The sequence below is a fragment of the Pieris brassicae genome, chromosome 9, assembly GCF_905147105.1.
Source record: "Pieris brassicae chromosome 9, ilPieBrab1.1, whole genome shotgun sequence".
Taxonomy (NCBI): Eukaryota; Metazoa; Arthropoda; class Insecta; order Lepidoptera; family Pieridae; genus Pieris; species Pieris brassicae.
The window spans coordinates 147539-162166 of record NC_059673.1 but is presented as its reverse complement, the minus strand read 5'-3'; the positions used below and the strand labels follow the sequence as shown (position 1 = coordinate 162166).

The 14628-nt window shown below is 36.7% G+C and overlaps 1 protein-coding gene across 1 annotated transcript; it reads right to left on the bottom strand.

Moving 5' to 3' along the window:
• Nucleotides 1-1372: 1372 nt before the first annotated feature.
• Nucleotides 1373-14571, bottom strand: LOC123714058 (reticulon-4-interacting protein 1, mitochondrial-like). Its single transcript, XM_045668133.1, has 12 exons — nt 14207-14571; nt 13741-13821; nt 13181-13346; nt 12774-12944; nt 11926-12066; nt 11462-11576; nt 11111-11239; nt 10535-10656; nt 10056-10212; nt 2587-2707; nt 2304-2423; nt 1373-2204 (listed from the first exon to the last, which is right to left on the bottom strand). The coding sequence occupies exons 1-12, from the start codon at nt 14252-14254 to the stop codon at nt 2118-2120; spliced, it is 1458 nt and encodes a 485-aa protein (XP_045524089.1). The 5' UTR covers nt 14255-14571; the 3' UTR covers nt 1373-2117.
• Between the last annotated feature and the right edge of the window lie 57 nt (nt 14572-14628).

The window sequence follows — 14628 nt, the reverse complement described above, 5'->3', positions numbered from 1 at the left end:
ACAGATGTAGGCAGACCACCGACGGCGGCGGCGGCGTGTTTTCGTTAATCGGATGCTTAAAAGAGAAGACGGGTTTTTGGCCAAAGTGCTCTTTTCTGATGAAGCTCATTTTCCTCCGTACCTCAATAGGTACGTCGAGAAGCAGAATTGCAGATTCTGTTTGGCTGCGAATAGGCCTCCGAGATTAATCAGTATTCATGTTTTTAGGTGGACGGTGTGATCGGCCTTTTCGTACGTTAAAAGGCCGCAGTGGACTTTTCTCGCAGTATCCAGAAGTTAATAATAAATGCAATGCAATATCTTAAAGCCGATTTAGTGAAATTGAGAGATTAAAACATACACACACACACACACGTACATTGTTTGAAAGGTTTCGTTTGTGAGAGCATCGTCACATATTCTTCCTCGAGGCCAGTCTTTCGGGGTCACTGGTCGGCATGCTTTTTAACTTAACCCGGCTCGAGGCGGGCGAGGTGGTCGACTAGGAATTTGGTAAATTATCTGAACCAGTGGGAGAATGGTTCCACGAAAACGATCAAAACACAGAACACTTGCACTTGAACATAAGAGTAGCGGCGCTCGAGAAGCGTCTTAGGACTTAACGGAAACGGTGAGATCTGGGGCGAAAGATCCTCCTTCTACACCGGTCTATAGTTTTGGGGACGATATTTTGCCTTCTCGGCCGTCTATCAAGATGCATCGTGATACTGAAATACGAAATGTAATAATTACAACATATGTAAACTTTAAATGCGTATACGATACGTTACGTATACGTTCATTCGATTGAGACGTTTATGAATCGGTATGAGGGTAGTCGCTAAATATGGGGTTTGAATTTGAGGAAACGCTTATATCATAATGCTATTATACTAATACTACTATAGGTATTGTAGTTGGTAATTAAAATTCATTCGTCGGTTAAAATATATAGACACAAATAATAAGTATATACATAATCAAAATTGAATGACGGAATACCTGGAGTGTCCCTCTGACGCCAATCGAGTTTCTTTGGAGCGGCTCACGCCCGATGCAAACCGGTATTCGATCCGTCCGAATTTCACGAAGACAAACTGTATCGGTACGGTATTTTTTTTTTTTTTTTTTAATAATTTTATGGCCTGGTAACGAGACCTTTAAGCCAATCGGTACGGTATTATACATTCCATAGACAATTATCTGGTTTTTTGTCAAAGAACCTCGATACGCGTCTGCTTAACATATTTGTCTAAGTTCGAATGAATTCGTCAGATGTTAGTAGACAGTTTTTGCGAGTGGTTCATGATTACTCACGACTAGCCTTTTTACCTTTACCGTAAAAGGTAAGCTTTCGATATTATTTTTTATTGTTATTCGTACTTACACGTGTTATAAGGTTAATAAAGTATTGCGTAGAACGGATTTGTGTTATTTCTAACATTCCTTTAGAACGTGTTCGCTGATCGACGGCATGAGTGAAACGACGGAATAATGAGATATTTTATTTGTAACTAGTATATACAAAAATATATTAAAAATAAATAAATTTTCATTTAAAATTGTGACATTTGAAATAAATTTTTACAACTCTTATTTCTACGTAAGCATTTTACCGTTGCGCAGTCTTATTTTTTAAACCTTTTACAAAAATATATTCAGGAACCGGAAATGGACATTTATTCAGCTATGGAGGCGATTGCGATTCCTATAATACTTGCATTTTATTGTTTGTTGTAGGAATATCGACCGAGTTAATAAATGTTTAGAAAATCAAACCTTGTCTCTTTAACATAAGGTCTAATTATAAATAATACAATATTATGAACCCATACGTTAACTATTGAGTTAAAAGTAAACGTTTGCGTTTTTCTTTAAAAGTTTCACTTTAAATCGAATAAATGGCACTGTTATGGTTTATTATAAATTCGTTACCTAAGAACAATATATAAAAAATCTGTAAAATATTTAAATTAAAAGTAATTTAAAAAAAATATGTAGACCTAAATGTAATTTATAAACAATTAATAAGAATAAAAGCACAGATTGTGCAATCCTTTGTGCCTCGTTCTAAAGTATATAATTTTAAATAAATATCAATTTCTTTAACAATACATTTGTGTATATCACATGAGGTCTCAGGGAAATCGTATAACAGTGGTGCCGACCGCCTCGTCGCTACAGGCGTGCGCAAGCGCAGCTTCAAAATCTTGAGGGAAATAAACCTGTAAATATTATTTTAATATTTAGAATTAATCTCTTTTCACTTATAAACGGTATTAAAAATTAAAATTAAAAAAAACAGTAAACAATATTTCGCTCACCTTATCGAGAACGGGAGACAGTTGGCCCCCCTCCACCAGGTGGCGCAGGGTGTCGAGTCCGTCGCTCAACCGATGCCGGGACTCGAGCCAGTCACAATGCCAGCCGTGACCCGTGAACCACTGCACATTCAAAGTGTTATAACAACGGTTCCATTTGTTATATCTAAAATACGATAATATGTAGTTTGCCCCGAGATTAACTTAATTCAACCTTATGTACTGAAAAATTTAGTGAGTTTAGATAAAATTGTATTTATAAACCAGACACGAATCAATTTCTTACCCTGAGCACGCGAAGAGAATAGAAGGAGACCGTGAAGACCGCCCAGAGGGGAGACGGCAGCCGATCCGTCACCAGAGCCCGAGGGCGAAGCTCCAACGCCGCTCTCCGGGGTGCCGTAGCTCTATAATGTATATTTGATACTTTCAGAACCAAATATTAATCGAGACTTTTCTAGACATTCCTTCGATTATTAAGTTTTATTTTTAATAAATAAATATTAATTAATAAGCAAATAGGTAAATCGGGTACGTCTCAACCCGTTAACCGAGCGAGACGTATACGTCGACGTTAACGATAGCGTGCTCGGCTAGGACGTATGAATACGTTCTAAAAATATGTATTTTGCTGTGTTATATATATATATATATATATATGTCGCAGATTCAACCCGATTAATAATTGCAAAATTGGTGTTACTACCGTCGTCCGACATTATAACACAGTCAGTGCGCACGTCCGGCGTAGGCGACGTTCTGTTATACGACGTCCCGGATTTAGAGTTTAAAAAAAAGGATTTATTTTACACAAAGGATTTATTTAGAAATGTAGATTTAGAAAGACAATTGCTCGGTTTGAATCGTAAAGTGGGACTGACTTTAGCTGAAAGATAATGCTCATGGCAGTTGAATAGGAGAATGCCAGCTTGCTAAAATAGAAGTTGACATAGGGTGGTCTCTAAGGTTTTTTAATATATAACAACCCCCTCGTTATGAGGAAACTTACGGTTTATTTGTAAGTTTCCTTAATATTTAACAAACTCGCAAGCGGGCTACTGAAGGATTACTCTGGTTTTCCAGATTATTATCTTGCTCAACCGGGATATTATTGGAAACTTGGAGTTTTCTCGAACATTTGCCTTTCTTATAAAAATATACAAAAACAAAACTAAAAACTAGGATTACAGAGAAAATACTTAAAATAGGAAAGCTAACATGATTATTAAAATTATAAGGATTCTTGATCTCATTTAGATCCTTCATTGACATGTCTGAAATAGCTTTAATTGATTTTAAATTATCAAGGTTAATAATCTTGATTTTTGGAATAGAAAAGTTATTACTTAATTTGTTTACACTTTTACAACAATCATCGTCAATTATATCAAAATTCGAGGATACAGCGGGGACATATGTTTTAGGATACACTTTAGTCACCAACTTAAGGTTTTTATGAAAACCTACACAATCTATTGGTAAATTTAGTACACCTGTACCGGATATAATTAACTCAGATACATTTTGATTACATTCAATAGACAAGTTAGTGGACTTTGATTGTACAAATATCCATTTGTTATTATTTAGCTTATGCCAAATATCTAAATCACCAAACATGACTTTAACAGGACAATTTTCTGGAAGGGTAGTTAAGGCTTTAGTAATTATTTCGATTTCACATGAAGGGTTATTAAGTACTGCGTAGACATCGGTTATTTCACAAAGGTAAGTATAGGTAAGTATGCTTCTACAATCATTTAAATCTTTGAGATAGATATAATTTAGTTTATCTGTGCTCAAGGCTAAAAATTGTTCCGAAGGGAGGATCATAGCGAAAGAATTTAAATTACCCTCCGTATGTGGAATAGGCAATGGCACAGTTTTATAGATATTAAAATGTTCTAAGGTTACAAGTGGAATCTTTACAATAAACATTAATTTTTTGTTAAAATAGTAACAAGTTAAATCGGCTATATTGATTAGAATATGAATATTGCTTATTTCTATGTTTACAGGAAAGTCTCTATACTTAGGGAGTAACTTAAAATTATTTACAATATCATTGTACATTTGGTTTGGGGTTAGAACTGAAGGATGCAAGGTGTTACTTTTAATGAGTAAAATGGAATTAAGTAAGTCTTCCACCTTAAATGATAAAGTCAGTAAATTTGATTGCAAAATATTTAAAATGTTATAGAAATTATTCCTAAAATTAACCTCATTAAAAGCATTTGTTATATTGGATACCGTAGACGCTAATTCTTTGACGACACCATTCAATTTTGCTTGATTAAGATTCATTTCATGTAAGGATTGATTTATATTGGAAATGGCAGATTGGGAAGCAATTACGGTTTTCTTCAATGTTCCTGAAATCTTTTTATCATTTTCATAAAGGGTTTTAATAGCGTCTTCATAGGTCTTCGCATCATCTTCGGTCAAGGTACCGAATATGTGTTTAAATACAGTGCCTATTCCGGAAAACCATGCGGTTCTTTTCGAAACGTAATTATCGGATACTAGATGTGAAACGGCATTAAAGTCACGTTGGAGATCTTTAAAGATTGCTTCTAAAGGTTGCAATAAGTTATGACATTGCGAAACACCAATTAATTCGCTTCTCTGACAATAAGACTGAATGTTATTGAACACTTTATTTATGTCCATTATATGATTTTTTTATGGGAATGATCTCTACGGGAATTACAATATGAAATTGGTCGTTTATTATCTTTAGTGTGCCAACAGGGTCGAAGAAGATCCCAGGACCTTTCACTATATTTTTGACATACTGATTTTCAGTTTCAGCTAGGGTGACATTGCAGAGAATTGCGATGACCCCGGAAAATATGTGAGCGTGTTATAATACTATTAAAGGGATTAAAATAATGTTACTTATAAAAAGTAAAATACAACAATAAAATTTGATATAAACTTATCTTATAAAACTGGCAACTTAACTTTTTATCATTTTCATAAAGGGTTTTAATAGCGTCTTGTTTAACATGACGTCGATTTATTAAAAGGTGTAAAGTATTATTATCGTGGACTTTAACGATTTTATAGGGACCTTTCCAGATTGGCGAAAGGGCCTTGCGCAGCCTGACGTGATTTTTTAAATAAACATAGTCACCTACTTTATACTGTATAGACCGCGTGTGTTTATCATAGTAGGTTTTTGATCTTTCTTTGGAAGTTTTGATATTTTCCAAAGCTTTTTCTCGAGAAATTTTTAATCGGTGATGGAGCATTTTAATATACTCTGGATATGTAACGTCAGGGCGTGATTCAAATATTGAGTCAGGGATATATGGCTTGTGGCCGAAAACAAGTTCGTATGGAGTGAATTAAGTCGTTGTGTGGACACTACTATTATAGGTTAACATGGCGGTATATACGAACTTATGCCAGTTTGTCTGATTTTCGTTTACGTAAGATTTTAAATATTCCTTTAAAGTTGAATGGCTTCTTTCTAAAGCGCCTTGCGTTTGAGGGTGGTAGAGTGATGACCAAATTTGTTTTATCTTTAAAAATTCGCATGTGCGTTTAAATAATTCGGCAGTGAAATTAGTTCCTTGGTCTGTTAATATGGTTTTAGGGATACCAAATAGGGAAATAAAGTGAACTAAACCTTCGCAGGTTTCTTCTGCTGTAGCGTTTGATATTGGGTATGAAATGGAAAACTTAGTTAAATCATCTTGAAGAGTAAGTATGAATTTAAGTTTTTGAAATCCAGCTTCAGGCAAAGGGCCAACTATGTCAAGACTAATTCTTTCAAATGGGCGTGTAGCGGTAGTCGTGATTTGCATGGGTGATTGGTTGATCTTCCTCAGTGCTTTGTTTGATTGACATAATTTACAGTTTTGTATATAATTTTCTATATCTGTACGCATATTCTTCCAGTAATATCGTTCTTTGATTCTATTATACATCCTATTTGAGCCTAGATGTCCTGCAATCGGGATATCATGGTTTTTCTTAAGGATTTTAGTGATCTCGGAAGGAACAGGATATAGGATGGTATTATGGTGTATATTTACTGTTATGTTAGTATTATTAAATAAGTACATAAGCATGCCATATATTTTAACAAAGGAATGTTGTTCGAAGAGACTTTTAAAGTCAGATATGGCTATTTCTCCAATGTTCACGGAAAACAAGATATCGTCTCGGGCTGTTTTGAGAGTTTTGAATATAACTGGATATGTACAGTCGTCGAAATAGTAGACTTTGGTAAATAAAAGATACTATATCTTGTTTTTAATTTCGATTTTTTGAAACGAATGTAGTTCTCTTTCTGAATTTAGGATATTGGTAGAGTCGTGTAGTGTGGACAGAATGTCTTGGAGATATGGATTTGATTCATCGAAGTCGATTGATACAGGTATTAAGATGGCTTTAGAATTACTCTTAAGGAGACTTTCATTGTGTTCCTTTATATGGGTGTTGAAGTTTTCATTTTTGTTTGAGAAAGTTTTCAGGAAGTCATAGTTGTAGACAGTGTTAGACAGTTTTGCGTTGGTGAGTTGGTCTCATTCTCAGGGCTAGAAGCAGGAATCAACATTTCATCGTTTTCTAAAAGATCGATATTGGGTAGGCTGTCACTATCAGCATTGGATGTCGAAGGGAGTTGGATACCTAGATCATCTATTGTTAGAGGACTAAAGGGAAGTGGATCATTCTCACTTGAAGACGGTATTACTCGTTGAGAATCAGTCTGATCTTTGATAATTGGATTGACGGGAAATCGAGACAGAGCGGCGGCGATTTTTCCCTTTTTATATTCAATGTTGTAGTCGAACTCCTCGAGTTTTAAACGCCATCTTACAAGCTTGGATCCAGGATCCTTACAATTAAATAACCATTTCAGTGGTTTATGGTCTGTCAAAATTGTAAATTTGTATACATTGCCATACAGGTATGGTCTAAAGGTTTTAGTTCCCCTTATGATAGCCAAGCATTCCTTTTCGGTAACGCTGTAGTTACTTTCGGCTTTAGATAGTGTTCTAGACGCAAAAGCGATGGGGCGGTCTTTTCCTATAGACCCTTGTGACAAGATAGCGGAGATTGCATAGTTAGATGCGTCGCATGTGAGATTGAATGGTTGGTTAAAATCAGGGTAAGCAAGTATAGGTGCGGAGATCAAGCTATTTTTAAGAGTTTCAAAGGCTAACTGTTGTTCATGTTGCCAAATGAACGGAACATCCTTCTTTAAGAGGTTTGTAAGGGGTTTAGCAAATTTTAGACAGGTTAGGTATAAAACGACGATAGTAGGACACTAACCCCATGAAGGATTTAATGTCTTTAGGACATTTGGGTTGGGGAAAATCTTGGACGGCTCTGGTTTTTTCGGGATTCGGCTTGACACCTTCGTCAGTTATTATGTGACCGAGATAAGAAACTTCTTTGCGCAGAAATTCGCTTTTATCTGGCTGAAGTTTGTGGTTAAACTGTCGGAGTCTGTCAAACACATTTGAGAGGTTTTTCATATGTTTTTGGAGATCAAATGAGTAGATTACGATATCATCTAAATAGACAAAGCATTGCAGCCCTTGCAGGCCTGATAGAGCGGAATGATCAACCTCTGAAACGTGGAAGGGGCATTCGCGGCCTGCCAGTTCGTCCTTTTTCTTAGTAGGGATAGTTATATTAATTTCGGATAATAATGTTGATAAGAAAGACCCTATTCGTAATGCAAACTGGTTGACCGTTTCGTTGCCTAATTGACGACATTCTTGTAAATCAGAAAGCAGCGCAGCATAGTGCTTTTTATCACCAAATTGAGATTTTAAGAACTCTTTAAGCTAGTGCCAATTCTCAAATTCTTTTACACAACAAGCCGTTTCTGCGCGTCCTTCTAATTGACTTACAATATATTTTAGTAAAATGTCCTGTTGGTTTCGAGTAGCAAGTTCTACCGCATTTCTACAATTATTTAAAAATGCACTTAATTTTTCGCGGTTACCATCGAATTTATTTATGAATTTAATTAGTATATTTAAATCAACGTCTGTGGCTGACCTATTCTTAGACTCGCGTACAATAACATCTTCCTTAGGCATTGTCACGTAGGATATGGCTTAGACAAAACAATACTGATAACGACGCGACGACGGCTAGCGTTACTGAGAACTGATTAGGCGATGCACTGATTTCTAATTGGTATTGTAACCAATTATGAGATTGTAATTTTATAAAACAACCTTTCTATTTTTAGCACTTTAAACTTCACTAATTGTTTTCACACAACACACTGAAATACGAATATATAGCATTTTTGAAGACTTACAGGGATGCTGCAGTTTTATCGATGAACATCTTTGATGTATAGGGCGGAGACGGCGGATGTTTCTTTACAAAACAATTTCAGAATTCACAGCGAATAGGAAAATCTAGTTATTCACAGAAATATTCACTTTTGTAATCACTCGTTAGTCGCGACTGCCAAACTGAGGCGTACCGAGGATTTTTTAAAAATCCCTCTAGCTGCCACCAATGTTATACGACGTCCCGGATTTAGAGTTTAAAAAAAAAGGATTTATTTAGGAATGTAGATTTAGAAAGACAACTGCTCGGTTTGAATCGTAAAGTGGGACTGACTTTAGCTGAAAGATAATGCTCATGGCAGTTGAATAGGAGAACGCCAGCTTGCTAAAATAGAAGTTGACATAGGGTGGTCTCTAAGGTTTTAAATATACAACAGTTCGAAACTCAAGTGACTAAACAATTCACTTACTGCCACGAAACAGTCGCGCCACTGACATTTGGTAGATCACACAGACTAGGCATTGTCAATTGTCAACGTTGACAGTCTACCTTACCATAGCACACCGCAATCTACGACTAACTTCAGAGTGGCGGGAATTTTAAAATATTCATTCTCCGACATATAATATATTTTACGTTTTATTATAGAATTAGAACCGATCAGTATCTCTTAAATTCATTTAATTGTAGTGGTGTAGTATCTATTATTTTTTTTACCTATGAGTTTATGTATGCTGGTAGCATGTATGTGATACAAAAGTCATGTAGCATAAATGTATAAGGTATGCCATTTATGGTCATGGATTCGCTTACAACACAACAGGGCATTTTGGTTATCCAAACTTATTACGAAAACGGTCGAAATATAAAAAAAAAACCACTTTTCGCTAACATTGCCCTGGTTTTGGCCGACGTAGACGCTCTACAGAGCATGCGATTCGTTGAATTGTTAAACGGTTTGAAGAAACTGGTCAAAACATAGCCGCAGTAAGTGGAAGTGTGAGAGAAGATACCACCTTGACTACGCGACGTTCGGTTCGGTTCGGGCATCGCTGAGACCGCTTTACGCCGGATTTTACACATTGATTTACCTCCACCCATACAAAATTCAAGTAGCACGAGAACAGATGTAGGCAGACCACCGACGGCGGCGGCGGCGTGTTTTCGTTAATCGGATGCTTAAAAGAGAAGACGGGTTTTTGGCCAAAGTGCTCTTTTCTGATGAAGCTCATTTTCCTCCGTACCTCAATAGGTACGTCGAGAAGCAGAATTGCAGATTCTGTTTGGTTGCGAATAGGCCTCCGAGACCGTACGATTTAACACCTCTTGACTCTCTCTTCTTTGGGGATGTTTGAAAGGAAAAGTGTATGGAAAATTCAAGACCTTAAGCGCAATATTTGGACTGAAATTGCGGCTGACTGCGGAATAGACTCGATGATTCCGGAAAAGTCAAATGATTCTGAAAATTTTGATTTTTGTACTCACTTGAGCAAAGTGTTGTAGGGCGGGCTATTGGGCGGCGCCCCGGCGCATGCGACGCAAGCGTCCCACGGCCCAGTGCGACTCGCGTGCTGTTCCACCACCAGCCAACAAGCGGCGAGGTGCTCGTTCTGGCTCTCCAGCTCTATGAAGTCTTGGGCGCCTGGATACATGTTTTTAAAGGAGGATGATTGCAATATCGCTACCAAATACTTTTTTATGATAAAATCAAATGTTATTTTAACTAATGAACAAATATTCAATAAATATATTTTTCAACAGTATATACCTATATTTTAAATCCCAAAAGTAAGTTTACTCTTCATATCTTAAAAACGACTTAACCAATTCTGATGAAAGTTTCACTGTTCCCTAAGTTAACAATAAATTGAAGACGTAATTAAATCATCTAAATTCGGTTCCAACTCCATTCCGACACCCGTGCAGACGAAACGAGACACGCGAGTTCTAACATGAAGCATTACCTAAATCCCTCAGAGTGTTCCTGGAGTGCCTGGGGGCAGCGGCAGAGGTCCGAGCTCCCCAACCCCCCAGCAGCTGGATCAGGGCACAGCCTTCGCCGCTCGCCGCGCCCGCTACTAGCACGCTGTGAACACATTTCTATAGCACAACACAAAAGCTGGCTTTGCTCATTCGCTAAAATTTAGCTTGTCTCATGATGGACGGGAAACGGGAGCGGTGGACCCGTTTCGAATCCATCTCCGAAGTTATGTTAGATGGACTTTTTACGTTTTTAATATTACGAGTATTATTTTTTTCCTTATGCAAGTGACAAATGTGGTTTAGTCTCTTATGAGGATAAACTTATTTAAGCCTGAGTGAACTTGACTGTCTCTCCTGGCTCCACGCGGTTGAATATTTTTACATGCATATATCTATGCGAACCCTCCGGCATTCAGAGTGTCCATGGGCGGCGGTATCTCATCATCGGGTGAGCCCGCTGCCCCTTTGCCCCCCGTTATATGTTTAAGAAATATTATCGATTGTTTGAGGCCGCGTCCCGATGAGACGAACGAGAGTTTTCTATCGGAGTCACTTACCGCTTGCCCTTGCAAGTGTCGGGAGCGATCCGCAAAGCGTCGAGAGCGATGAGAGCGAGGGTCCCCGCCCAGGGGAGGGACGCCGCCGAGTCCGCGCCCAACGTACGCGGACGCTTGCTTATACGCGAACTGGAATTATTCAAGAAAAAAACGCGTAGCAAAGTCGTCTGGAGAAATTTCGACTTGTAGATTCCGGTTTCCTCGCGATGTTTTCCTTCATCGTTCGAGGGGATGTTAAATTGACACATAAATAAAGTCCATTTATATATATTATCAAACAAAGGCGCACGCCGAAGCCACTAGGCCGAAACTGCTCCGAGGCTAATCAGTAATTTACAGAATAAAAGATACCTTCTCACAACCAGCAGTTCGCTGGCAGCCCCCCCACTCCACTCGCTGAGGCATCCCCACACTTCGTCTCCCATTTCGAAGTCTGTTACGCCTTGGCCGACGTCTAACACTACGCCTGAAGTAGAATTACCACAAAATTTATTTATATGTCATATATATATATATATATTATATATCCCCTATTTTGTCCTATCCCCGACCCTGTTACTTGTACATATCCATGATATGTTGCAACGTACATTGCTCTGCCGAAGACGGCACTGGGGACACTCATCACACTCACTGAGCCTTCCGGCAGCGTGAGTGCCAATGGGCGGTGATACCGCTCAACATCAGCCTAATATTTCTAGTACTCAATGAGTTAAAATGAAATCATCAATCAAACCTTATTGTAAATATAGATATTTTTTTTATTTTTCAAATTATTTCAATAGAATTCCAATTACTTTAATTAAAATATTTACCAGCGAAGCCCCTCCCGACGGTGACATGTGAGCGAGTAACGAGAGACCGTAGCGCCGAAGCCCTACCCCTCAGCACGCTGCGGTCTGTCGCCGATACCGAAAAGGCCTGTACTCTAACTAGGACTTCGCCCGAACCCGCACCTAAAGAAATTATTATAGGTTTTGAATAAGTATTTAGGGTTATAAAACCGTTTAGTGAAGGTGAATAGGATTTAATTCTACCTTACTTTACTGTCTATTATAAACTGACACAGATCATTAAAAGATGCCATAGACTACAAATTGTGCGCCAAAATAAAAACGCTTGCTATAAACTTCCCAAGATTGATTTAAACATAAAAATGTTTCAATTGTTATATTTTTAATGAGCTATTCAATGGTAATAGTACAAAGTACGTCGTTATAAAACTCTTGAGTAAAAAAGTATTCGTCCATACTTCACGCCTGACCGTTCGATATCTTCTTTACGTCGATGTAGTACCTGAGGCTACCTTTTCACTCATTTTATTTATCTAAAACTTAGATAACGAACTTAATCATTATGCCTAAAGTATCGTTAATGTATTAGTAGTAGTTGGTATTTAGAATTATTATTATTATTATTATTATAACATATTATTTTATCTTCATTGCGGTTTTTCGTTTCGTTAACAAATAAGTTAAATCGCATAAGAGAATAAAATATATTAATGCTTTTTGTAGTCTGTACTAAGTCATTACACTGAAACGACATTTTGAATAAACCCTTAATTGAATAAGGTTATTTTTTTTTGTTTGAATTCTATAAAACTGCACCAGATTCTGTTAGAACATTTTATGGTGTTGACTTTCATTTTTAGTAAATATACCATGTGAAACAGAATCTTCGACGAGTATAACACTCTGGTCCGCTTGAGTCTGTAGGGCTCTCGCGTGGGGCCCACTAGGGCCTCGGGTTGCAGTGCGAAGCCCTATGACCAGTCCTGTACTGCCACCGAGCACTGCTCCACATGCAAATATTATCATGCTGCGACGCCATACTGGAATATTATGAGTTTTAAGATTTATAAGTTATCCTGGCATATATACTGTTTTTTTTTAATTAATGGTGGTGATTTGAAGAGTCACCCCACTGTTAAAAATGAATTGTCCTTCATTAAATGTGATTTAACATAGGTAATTCTTTAAAATATTTTAATTTAAATAGGGGTTAATTAAGCTCAAAGACAATCGAAAGTTATAGTATAAATAGTAAATAAAAAAATAATGTTTCTACCTCTATCTTTTAATAAAGTAACCAGCTCCTGATATAGTACAACCGGCGATAAGGGTGGAGCTCCTTCTCGTATGCGTTTGGCTGCTTCACGACCCCACTCCACAGCCCTTGCCCGACCCTCTGTTACTAACTCATGATGCCAGATGTCATTAAAGAGTTCACGAATCTACAATTTATATTACTCTTGTTTAAACTGCATGATTCCGTCAGTATATTATAAAACCCCTAACCTCTGTACCAGCTTGGCACTCTTCACATTTGTTTTGCAAATAATATGTCCCTTAATTTAAAAAAAAATAGATTTCTTATTTCAAATATACACAATTATCTAAATATCTTTTGTATTTATTATATTTGAAACATGTACTGCTAGTATTCTTACAAGTGCTTTGCCTTATGTAGTAAGAATGAGCCAAAATAATTGTGAAGTACTTGCTTTTCTTAAAATTCAAAGAATAGGTATTTGTGGTGGGCTTAGAGTTGTGATGTAAAGCACCACCTTTATATGGAGGGCCAGGTGAGATGTTATGTTGATTGTTGAAGAAATCAAATACATATACCTTCAGTATGGCATCTGTTGTTTGCTGATAAACACTTTCCAAACGAACTTTACTGTTTGAAGCGGCAACTACTGCAGCATCCTGAAAATTGACAAAAAAATTATTAGTAGAAATATTAAGTATTTTTCACTATATTATTTTTAGTACACAAATTACCATCCCAATTAAAAATAATATGCTAGCATGTGATTTAATACTGACTAACTAAAATAAAAATAAAAGCTACTTTAAAGTAGATAGATAGAAGAGAAAAAAATATTATACATTATTTCATTGATGAGTTACGTAAGTTTCAGGGTCAAATTATGCCAATAATAATAAGTAAAATTAACGCTTTTTTTTACCTAATAGCTAGTTTTTAGTTCTTTCGTCCGTGACGACATTTAAAAATGTAAAAATCTTAACAATTTCCCCGCCAAAAAAGTTGTTTACATACAGAAAATATATAGGTAAGATTAATACTTACGTGAAGAGCATCAATTTTTTCTCCAGCTCTATGCTTAAATCCATCCATATCAAATACTTATCACTACAGAGGGTCACCCTTTACGAAATAGACTAATAAGTCATACCAAATTCATTCAGAATTTAACCTTTGGCCGCAATCCATTTGATATTTTATTCTCAAAATAGATCGTGATTGCCTGCATAGTTATGCATGCGACTTTGCTAACAAAAGCTGCACTCTAACTTTAAAATAGTTTTGGTTTTTCCGACTAGTTGAGAATCATGGCTAAATAATTTTTGGGAAATTTTATAAAATTTTATCCAAAGTAAACATAACCTAATTTAGAATTTGAGGAACTTTAACTTGTTGACAACTTAGTACAGCTGATCAGCAATTGTCACTTTGGTCGACTATCATCATAATGACAGCAAGTATTCCAA